Below are 11,458 nucleotides of genomic sequence, written 5' to 3'. Positions count from 1 at the left end.
CTAGACTTATGAAGAAAGGCGAGATAGATGCAACTTGTTATGATATATGGATGTAACCTTTGAACCAGAAATTTGGAAGGCAGTTGAAGTAACAATGTCAACTTCATCGCCTTTTGATTCCATGAAAAAGATCTTAACCTTTTTCTCTTCAGAGATAATTTAGATTCAACTTTTGTCAATTTTTAAAAAAATATATTCAATATTCTCTCTCTTTATGTGTGTGTGTATATATATATTTGCACGCGTGGGACAACCTTGTTCGAAGATACAATGTTCTGTTATTGCGTTAGTTGGCCGGTCCACCAAAAAATAATGCTAGGAGAAGAAAATTTATAAACTTCACATACTGTAATTTCTTCTGAGGACAATAAAAAAAAGATGATTCATATGATTTGTTGATTCCACTAATTTTAGGCATTCGGTGAATGGTTTGACCCATGCCAAAACTTTTGTTAGGTAAGAAAGGTGCTAAGGGGAGGGTACATGATGATGACATCTTATATACAACTATCTCGGGGTAACAAGTCGCTAGAGTAAAGAAATCATGTGATCAACTAATACTTGATTTAAAACTAACTCATATGCATATAACAATATTAACATTAGGAAATATATAATTACAACGTTCGTTTCCACTTACAAATAGAGGCCGACTAATGGATGATTGGTTTGCTCCAATGAATTTGGTGATATATGCTATGTACTTGATTTGCATATTGTACTACTATTAAATCAAGCTCAGATAAGATTGAACCAGTTTATGTCAATTTCCATTCTCATTTACAAGACCTAGTCTTATAGCTTAACCAGAGGCATTAGTAAATTATGTTCCTCCAAATGAGTTGTTTGATGATTCTGCCTTTGAATGATTGTCCAATTGTTTTTCTTGATCTATCCATATCGTGTAGTTTTTACCAAGACTCCACATAATGACATATGTCAACTTATGCACACTATATTTTTTTTCACAAAAAAAATATTGGATGGTGATTTTATTCTATATTCATTGTGGAATCGGGGGATCTAATAATTTCTCCTCCTCCGTGCCACTTTCCACATCCACGTGGCGGGGGTGGGTGAGGGGGAAGCCCTCGCTTGCCCTCTTATAACCCAGACGGCACCAACCCCCGAAAAGTATTCTTCTCTGTTAACCGTTAGATCTAGCCTACCATTCGGATCGACAGCCTTGATTGCCCGTCCGCGAACCAAGTAGAACTACCGCCGCCTTCCTGATGTCGCTCGAGCCACTCCTGAACCGGTCCACTTGTGCTGGCTCCCAGAAGGTTAGACCGAGACCAGGCCCGAACTCTAGTGTGCGTCGCCGACGTGGCAAACTTGGAGCCGGTTACTTCGTCTATTGGTCAACCAATTCCCCGGGTGGTTCTATATACACCCCCCCTATTGCTCAGGACACCCCCCAAAAATTAAAAAAAAATTAAATACTCTCTACACCCCCCCCCCCCATTTGCTAAGGACACCCCTAAAAAATTAAAAATTCCTAAATTACCCCCCATCCTTCCCACCCCCTCACCTAAATTGCTCTCTACACCCCCCCCCACCCCGCTCTTCCCCTCCAAAACACCCGCCGGCTTCTCCCTTCCGCCCAAAAAACCTCGCCTCAAGCACCTCCCCGGCCATCTCCCGAGCAACGAGCACCTCACCGGCGGAGGAGGAGGGAGGAGGCGGAGGAGGAGGACGGGGAGGCGGGGGGAGGTGGAGGGGGAGGTGGGGGATGGGGAGGAGGAGGAAGGAGGACGGGGAGGTGGGGGAAGAGGAGTGAGAGGAGGTGGCGGAGGAGGACGGGGAGGTGGAGGGGAGGAGGGGGGGAGGTGGGGGATGGGGAGGAGGAGGAAGGAGGACGGGGAGGTGGGGGATGGGGAGGAGGAGGAAGCGGGCGCAGGGGGGAGGGGGGGAGGAAGACGAGGCGGAGGGGTGATGGGGGAGGCGGAGGAGGAGGAGGAGGCGGAGGAGGAGGACGGGGAGGTGGGGGATGGGGAGGAGGAGGAGGAGGGGGAGGGGTGATGGGGGAGGCGGAGGAGGAGGAGGAGGAGGCGGCAGTGAGGAGGAGGGGGAGGGGAGGAGGCGGCAGTGAGGCGGAGGAGGAGGAGGAGGAGGCGGCAGTGAGGAGGAAGGGAGGGTGTACTGAGAAAATTTCAAGGGCACTATGGCAATTACACTAAAGGTTAGTTTGGGTATTTTCTTTTTGGTTTTGGGGGGGGGGTGTCCTTAGCAATAGGGGGGGTGTATATAGAACCACCCCAATTCCCCCCTTCTCTCACCAACCGCATCTAATTTTTTCTTCCATTTTTTGTCCTCACCAATATTTTAATTCCTTCTATGTCCTCACCAACTCCCCGGCCCCCTCCACCCGCATATTACTTATACTTCTCCCTGCTCCCACCCTGCTCCCCTCAGGGAGGAGCTTTGACGAGAATAATACTAGCCGAGCTCTTCTCCACTACAACAACCACCTCCGCTGCACCTACCACCATCCCCGTCTCCGCCATGAAGTCGTTCCTGCCGCCGGAGGCGATCATCTTCCGGTCGAAGCTGCCGGACATCGAGATCCAGAACGACCAGCCCCTCCACACCTACTGCTTCGAGCACCTGCCCGACTTCGCAGACCGGCCCTGCATCATCGACGGCGCCACCGGTGAGGTCCACACCTACGCCGACGTCCACCTAGCCGCCCGCCGAGTCTCCGCCGGCCTCCACCGCCTCGGCGTCGGCCAGGGCCGCGTCATCCTGATTCTCCTTCGCAACACCCCGGAGTTCGTCCTTGCCTTCCTCGGCGCCTCCTTCCGCGGCGCCGTTGCCACTACCGCCAACCCCTTGTACACGCCGGACGAGATCCACAAGCAGGCCGCCGCCTCCGGCGCCTGCCTCATCATCACCGAGTCCGCCCACGTCCACAAAGTCCGCGCCTTCGCCGCGGAACGCGGTATCACAATCGTCTGCGTCGACGACACTCCCGAAGGTTGCCGCCATTTCTCCGAGCTACTCCAATCGAACGACGGCGATCTTCCCGACGTGGAGATAAATCCCGACGACGTGGTGGCGCTGCCGTACTCATCGGGGACTACCGGGCTACCAAAAGGTGTCATGCTAACACACCGGGGGTTGATCACGAGCGTGGCCCAGCAAGTGGACGGCGACAATCCCAACCTCTACTACCACAAAGAGGACGTGATACTGTGCGTGCTGCCACTGTTCCATATATACTCGTTGAACTCGGTGTTGCTGTGTGCGCTGAGGGTGGGGGCCGCGTTATTGATCATGAGGAAGTTCGAGGTGGTGGCGATGCTAGAGCTGGTGCAGCGTTTCCGGGTGACGATAGCGCCGTTCGTGCCGCCGATCGTGATGGAGATCACGAAAAGCCCGGTCGTGGATAGCTACGACCTCTCGTCGATACGGAAGGTGGTGTCCGGGGCGGCGCCCATGGGGAAGGAACTGGAGGACAAGCTGAGGGCCAAGATCCCCAATGCCAAGCTCGGCCAGGTACGTGGTTTAAACTTAGCATCTGTTTGATATTACTATTTTTTTGGTATATAAGTGGATACCGCATTGGAAATTGATGTTGGTGATAGCGTTTGCTGAGCTTCCCTCATCTTTGTTTGATATTATTACTCTATTTTAATTTAAATCTTAGAAAATTAAAACAGAAGACAAAAGCCATATATACCATTAGATAATACGTCCGTCTTCTAGTATTTATTGATGTTCCATGCATACGACTTTCCCCAACTCCGTCCTTTTTTTTTTTTTTGGGAACGCGTGGGAATCTCTTAAAGTTGGTGAACCCAGTTGTGTACGTGCGTAGAACTTTTCTTGCAATCAGTGTACATGGTATATTTCCTTGGTTATGATATACGACGTTACCCAACTCCGCCCTGTTTGATTTTTTTTTTTTTTAAGCCACCTACATCAGCCGAAAGGAAAGAAAACAAAGCATAAGGGACTTCAGTATCCCCTTTTGGAACGCGTGGGAATCTCTTAAAGTTGGTAAACCCAGTTGAGTCTACATTGTATATTTTCGTTGGTCATGAAACACGACGTTTCCCAACTCGATCCTTACTTTTGGGGCGCGTGGGAATCTCTTAAATTCAGTAGACCCAGCTGTGTACGTCTAACTTTTCTTGCAATTAGTCCGCGTCGACTTTGGCCTCCAGGCAAGTCATCAATTCATCATGGTGCTTCATTTTATAACCAATAAAAAGATACTTTATTCGTTGCTATTTACAAGTTTAGGTAAATGAATTCCTAAGTATTGTGGTTCAAATTTGGCATGAGGGCGACCATGCCAAAGGAGTGGAGGGAGTCTCTGGTCGTTGGAGGAAAAAGACGGGGGCTACCTCCTTTGCGTCTAGGCTATTTTATAGTCCCGGTGGAGAGACCCGAATGGCAGAGATATTGTCCGCCCTCATCATGAGAGGGAGGTGGCTCTGAGTCGACTGACGCGCAGCTAAGGCTGGCCGATGGCATGTGGTGCTGTTTGTTCTTAAGAACGGTAAGGTGTTGACAGTCGTAGCAGGATATGGTCAGAGTAGTCATGGTGTTGTCCTTTGACTGTCGAGGGCCAGCTATCGAAGCGTGGCGCGGTGGCGTTGCAATGTACGACCATGTAGGAGGGCGTGGACGTACATATGGGTGCGGCTGTTGGCGAGTTCAAACCCGTTGAGAGGTCATATCATGTGTCTGGCAAGGTTGGTTAGACGAGTGCCGATGATAGCTCAACTATCGGGTTCCGAGGTGTGCTCAGTGGAGCGCTCCGAGCTTGAGGATCGATGCGTACTACTGAAGCGATCGCTCCGAGCTCGGTCGGGGCGAGTCGGCGAATATTGGAGGTCAATGGAGCTTTTGGTAGAGTCCGAGGCCGGAATGATTCTGAGTTGGACTGAGGATTCAACCGATCAGCGTTGGCGTTTGTTGGGCCAAAATTGGGCGGCCTTTTGTTGTGGGCTGAATGATCCATTTCGCCCCCCATCACCAAGGATAACTACCATTTGGAAACGATTGAGGAAATGATTTAGTAGAGCACAAAGCAAACCGTACTACTATGGATGTGACTGTTTTTGACCATATTTATCTGATGGAGTCTGATTAAACAATGTATCTTTAGTACTTATGGTTTTATTAATTAAGTTCTGAGTTTGCATTTTGCATTGGCAGGCATATTTATTAGCTGATTAAATTTTGATTTTATAATTAACTCTCATTTGATACATTGGTAAATTTATGATTTAAATATATTTTTTGCCAAAAAAAAAGAAATATCATTTTCAATGGACTAAATCCTTGGTGATAGTCCTTCCCAATATAACCATCGCAAAAATAGTTTGTTACGAGTCAATGCTCATAACTTTGCCAAAGAATAACTACTTGTTACCAGAAATTTCAATTATTTCCTGCAGTAATAAAACTATAGTAAAAGCGTTTACTCTTGGACAAATTTTTTTCATAAATCCAATTTTTTCAATTACTTGTTATTTACGCCGACAAGATCTTTCCCGGCGGCTTTCAACCAACTAAAAAACGGTCAAGAAAATTTTTCCAACGATTTTTATTATTTTTTCTTACGAAATTTTCTGTTGGTAAAGCCCTTTTTACTTATAGTGTATGACGTTCCCATGGCCTTTGTCTTGAATTTCTCCGCCGGTGCTGTAGTTTTTCTCGAAAAAGTTTCCTTAAAATGTGTTTTTATTTTTTCAAAATTCGAACAATAAAGATCATCACATATGAAAAAAATTATTACCATCATGCTCGATGTGTTTGGATGGAGCACCTAGATGAAGTAGCAATTAATATAAATTAAGGTAGCTACCGTGTATCAGCTCAATTACACAACTTTTTTTTCCTTTTTTTTTGGAAATTCTCATCTGCCCCTTCTCAATCAAGTCAATCTACCTAGGTTAATTTATTTTTGCAAGAAAAGGTTTAGAACTTTAGATGCTAATTAAGTGTTAAACATATAATTTGTCTTCAATTTACAGGGCTATGGGATGACCGAGGCCGGGCCGGTGCTTGCGATGAACCTGGCATTCGCTAAGGAGCCATCGAAAACAAAGTCTGGGGCCTGTGGGACCGTTGTGAGGAACGCCGAGATGAAGATAGTTGATCCTGAGACACGGGCATCCTTAGGACGGAACCAGCCGGGGGAGATCTGCATCAAGGGAGCCCAAATAATGAAAGGTCAGCCTTTGAAATTAATATCTAATATTCCCTTGTTAGCTAAGCATTTGATCATTCTATATTATTAGTTTGGGAATTTGCATGCCTTTTTTTTTTTTTTGCATGCCAATTATATTATAATGCTCTGACAATGGTCGGCCCCTATGTTGATTTCAACTTCAGATATAAAGCTTTTTTTATATATTTTTTTGAGAGAAAATAGAGAAGGAAAATATTAGAAAAAAAAAGAGTCGTTATGAACTGATTTGAGAATTCTTTGTTTACATCCATTAACAAATATAAATTATATATATATATATATATAATATAAATCTCATTGGAATGAGTTAGATAATTAATTAAATATTAAAATGTTGGTAGGTGGGCACCAGATTGTGATTATTTATTTGTAAATTTAGAATCAGCTTAAAGCGATTTATGGAAAAGAACCGAAAAAGAAATGAACTTGATTGGTGGCTGTTCTACCAAACCTATTCTTACGAAAAATTCTTTGGTTATTTTAGAATAATAATATAACACCTTCTTCCAATGTCACTAGTCTTCTCCTAACACACACACACACACACACACACACAAAAGGAAAAAGAAAAAAAAAAATCATTTGTAACCATGTGCTTTTTCAGTTCTAGTTTCTCTTTGAAATGAAGCTGGCTGGGCTTTTCCGTGCTTCCTTTGAAGTAGGTAGGTATGTGTTCTTTCGGAGTGATCATATGGTCAATATTTGTGCTCACCAGGTTGAGAAATAGGGAACTTTGTGATATTTGTGCTCTCAAGAGAAAAATTTCTTCTTATTAATGAAGAAGGACGAAGCAATGTCCACTGCAGTGTAATATAATTATTTATATATATATATATAGATATATAAAAAGTTGTTCTTCTACTACACATCTGAGAAACCATATATTGTTGTGTGTCATTTGAATGATGCTGTGGATAAACTACTCAGGTTATCTCAATGATCCCGAGGCTACAAAGAATACTATAGACGAGGAAGGTTGGTTGCACACTGGAGATATTGGTTACGTGGATGATGATGATGAGATCTTCATCGTAGATAGACTAAAGGAGCTCATCAAATACAAAGGGTTCCAAGTTGCCCCTGCAGAGCTTGAAGCCATGCTCATTACTCATCCCAACATCGTAGATGCTGCTGTTGTCCCGTAAGTTCTGACACCTAAATCTGAGCTTTCATAAATTATCACAAGTTGTTTTTTTTTTTTTCTTCAAAACCATTTTTTATACACTTAAAAATTGTTACATGGTCATTTTTTTAGAAAGAGGAAAAGCACTAAACCCCCTACAAGTTGGATTTTGCTAAAATACAGAGTAAGACACTTGTGTTAGTAGGAGAGTACAGAGATATGTTTTGTCGGAGGTATTGTTTTAATCACACCTTCTAAATGATTTGCTTTAGAAAATCTAAATATCTCATTTCTGATTTCTCAAAGTAGCTAGATATCCAAATATGTTTCCTTAGAACCAATATAATTTTGTGATTAGGCAGTGAGGCCATCATGCCATAGTTTTCAAAAGTTGGTTGTAAACTTGTAGCAACATCATTTATAATTTAGAGAGACAGGAATATATTTTTACTCGAGAAAAAGAAAAAAGAGTATATTTTATTATTTTCCTGGAATTTAGTAGTTATATCAAACTTTCACGAAGTAGATACTTGATAGTATGATCAAGACCTTAAATATCTTGGATGACTATACAATAAGCTTCTGATGCCATTAAATTTGCTAAAGTTTACAAATTTTTGCAGTATGAAAGATGAACTCGCTGGGGAAGTCCCTGTAGCCTTTGTTGTCCGAAAGACGGGCTCTGAAATTACAGAGGATGAGATCAAGCAATACATCTCAAAGAAGGTATGTATAAGGTTCATGATCCCTCCACCCCTCTCAACCAATAAAAAAAAATACCCAAAGCTAATGTTCATATATTAGGAAGAGAAGCAACTCAACTCAAGATTGGACCTCATTTAAAAAATAAACTTGCAAGATCTTGCACAAATTCATCATAGTTTTTTTTTTTTTTTTGATGGTAAGGGAGGTAATGGGCCACCCGAAGTTCATTATAGTTCTCGTCATGAATAGATAAGCCAATAACTACTAGGAAAAATAAAAATAAAGCCAATAATTGTCTACGTTGATGAAAAAGATAAAAAAAAACTTGAATAGGCAAGCCTATAATTATTTATATTGTTGAACAAAAAAAGCCAATAAATATTTTTTTTGGGGAAAAAGATAGACAAAATAACATCAAAATAAGGCTAGCACTTATCTATATTATTGAAAAAAAATAGAAATTCATCATAGAACTGATCAGACCTGAATAGGTAAGCTAATAAATACTAGGAAAAATAAAGATGAAGCCAATAATTTTCTACATTGCTGGAAATATAGACATAAAACATGAATAGGGAAGCCAATAATTTTTTGTTGTTGAACAAAAATAATAATAGCTAATACTCAGTCCCAACCAAGTTCAAATTGATGGCCTTCTAATCCATAAGCAAATGCTCTACTGCTGAGCTATAGAAACACTACGTTCAAAATTTGATTTTATAATTATATCAAACTACATCAAATCCCACACAACAGCACATAAATCTACTTTTCAAGCTTTAATCGTGTTTGAAAGAAAGCTAGGACAATCTTAACCTAGCTGGCGTAATGTAGCTATTAGTCCATTAAGATTTGACGAACTATAATAAATTATTTGAAGTAAAAGAATAGGCCTAAATATTAACATTAACCTCCTAGATTGACCATCAACTTATGCGTAGTTTACGATGATTAAAAATACTGTACTAAGTCGTTAATTTTGATGGCTATTTTTATGTGTTTTTTTTTGTGATAAAACAGCTATTTTTATGCATAATCTTTGGTCTTGTGTGTATATGCTTTGCTCGTGCGTAAAAAAAAAAAAAACAGTTTAAAAATAGTTCTAAATGAGCATAGGAACCAAACCCAAAATGCTAATTGTGTAAAGGCCAAACGTGAAGTGCTAAAAGAGAGGCCTGATTAAATCAATTTTTTCTGAAATCTTGGAGGATTGCTCATTTGCTTGTAGAGCACATGAATGTAGTTTGAGCCTCACACGTATCTTTGTTTCTCTCAGGTGGTTTTCTACAAGAGGATAAACAGGGTTTTCTTTACCGACGCCATTCCGAAGGCCCCCACTGGCAAAATCTTAAGAAAGGATTTAAGAGCAAAGCTAGCGACCATATAATGTCTCCCAATCCAGCTGCAAACTATACATACATACATACATATGTAAAGTTTGTTTTTTGGGTGGGGTGTGTTGTGTTCATATATAATATGCTATGACTTCTTTTGCTCCAAAAAAAGATATGCCATAATTTTTCTACAATCGAATTACCATCATAATTTGTATTTACATACCATTTTTTAGCTGTATCACAAACTCACATCCACGCCTGGACAAATATTGAGTAGAGAAAACAGGCACTGTGTAAAAGAAGTAATGAGAAGGGATCCTGCACCTTCTGAATCTTTTAATTGAAATTTGAACATCCCAATGCTGCCTTTGATGTGTACTAGGAATTAACACGGAGCATGCAGCAGAAGGGTATCTATCCTTACACCTACAGAATTAACATTGAAAAGAACTTTGATTTGGAGAAATTATATAATAAAATATTGCCGGATAACCTGGTAGGATTCATTTCTACTTGTCGAAGGTCCGGTCAAGGGCGCGGGCAACCCTACTGCATTCTTGCCGTCCGTCGGAGTATCATCACATGATGAAATTTTAGTATCGGTTGCCGCTGGAAACCAATCCGACCTACGTACCAAGTTAACAATGGTCACTGAAGTTCCTGTGTTTATTAGAAAGCAACTAACGATTCGGCCGAGTTATAGAACTCTCCGTGCATCCTTTGGGTAGGCCACATGGAAAGTTTTGAATGGTTAGATGGTGAGCTTTTATTGATCGGTTTATCTTATCAATATAGACTGGTTCCGAGGTGTATCGGTATCCTTGGATGAGTCGGCTTAGGCTGGAATCTTTCTCGGCAATGGTCAGGCTAAAAGGAGAATGGGTGTGGGACCGAGATTTAGGTCTAAATGGCCCAGGGTTCGGCCAATATCCAAATATACGGTAAAGGTTAGTTGGGCCCAATGGATGGAAGCTGGCCTCTGATTGCGGGAGCCCGTCTAGTCTTTTTAGCATCGTGAATGCATTAAGCGAAAAGAGATGCGTCAATATGCTTGAAAAAGGAAGATGGGACAGGGGAGGGGGAAAGATCAAGAGGATTTTGAGAAAAAAATGCCATATGATATCCTTCAAAGAAGTATTGTCATTGAAGCTCTTTATTTTTTTTTGGTGTGTGTGTGTGTGTGTGTGTGTTCGTTTGTCTTGTATTTGATGTAAGGGAGGCGATGCCACCCAATTTATTAGAATAAGCTTCAATTGATTGACCATCATGAGTATCATCTTACCTTGATAAAGTAGTTGAGCTGACCAGATGAACTCAATTTAGGCCGAGTGTGCTTAACTCAAACAATATGATCTTGAGATAGCGTTCAATCTACACATGTATTTAAATGGCTTTCTCCATGAACATGTGCCACAAACATCATGGTTGGGAAAAAAGAAAAAAAAGCTTAAAGCCAATCATTTGGATCACTGCCTTTAGGTGGAAGTCGGTGATTGGTGGAACAATACTTGGAGCCCTGATGGACATCGCTTCCCTCTCGCTTCCCCAAGCTTCCATCCCTCCCTTTGCGTACTGCACCAGCCCTGCTTGCCACATATAACCAGGGGCGGCCCAATGCGTTTGGAGGCCTAAGGCGAACTCAGTAAGAGGGGCCTTTTTTTATTGTTATTATGAAAAAAAATTTAATAAGTGCAATGAAACCCAAAGACCTCAATCTTTGATCAAAAAAGTCAAATCTTTGAAGAAACTCATCAGGAGTAAGCAACAAAAATTGCAAGCAAAAATTGCTTGTTGGAACTTGGAAGTGCCCAATATGGTGTGGCTACATCCAGCAACTATGACTCTTTTGTCCACCTGATGATAGACTTCATAGTGAAGAGGCTCGAAGTCATTATGATGCAGAAAAGGTTTAGCCAGCTGGGTGGCCTTCAACACGATAGGGAGGTGAGGGCATTGGTCAATTATTTCTCTGAGATGTAGAGACCTGTGCGAGACAAATTTGCCCGGCCCTAGCTCTCTCGGATGACAACCAGTCTAAACTTTGAAAGGATGTCTGAGAGTTTGGACTTCTGGGGAGAGAATGAC

General features: G+C 42.1%; 1 protein-coding gene across 2 annotated transcripts; it reads left to right on the top strand.

The window, feature by feature from the left end:
• Positions 1-2,110: 2,110 nt before the first annotated feature.
• Positions 2,111-9,564, top strand: LOC103707092 (4-coumarate--CoA ligase 2-like). Of its 2 annotated transcripts, XM_089926182.1 has the most exons (6): positions 2,111-2,182; positions 2,416-3,498; positions 5,991-6,189; positions 7,136-7,349; positions 7,955-8,057; positions 9,313-9,564. In XM_089926182.1, the coding sequence occupies exons 1-6, from the start codon at positions 2,165-2,167 to the stop codon at positions 9,421-9,423; spliced, it is 1,728 nt and encodes a 575-aa protein (XP_089782308.1). In that variant the 5' UTR covers positions 2,111-2,164; the 3' UTR covers positions 9,424-9,564. The 2 variants fall into 2 exon arrangements, with proteins under 2 accessions (XP_089782308.1, XP_008789675.4); XM_008791453.6 differs by lacking the exon at positions 2,111-2,182 and having other exon boundaries at positions 2,271-3,498.
• The last annotated feature ends 1,894 nt before the right edge of the window (positions 9,565-11,458 follow it).

The sequence above is a fragment of the Phoenix dactylifera genome, chromosome 11 (genome assembly GCF_051530095.1).
Source record: "Phoenix dactylifera cultivar Ajwa chromosome 11, Ajwa_hap1_PhDact_Kaust_v1.1, whole genome shotgun sequence".
Lineage (NCBI taxonomy): Eukaryota > Viridiplantae > Streptophyta > Magnoliopsida > Arecales > Arecaceae > Phoenix > Phoenix dactylifera.
This window is presented reverse-complemented; position numbering and strand designations above follow the sequence as displayed.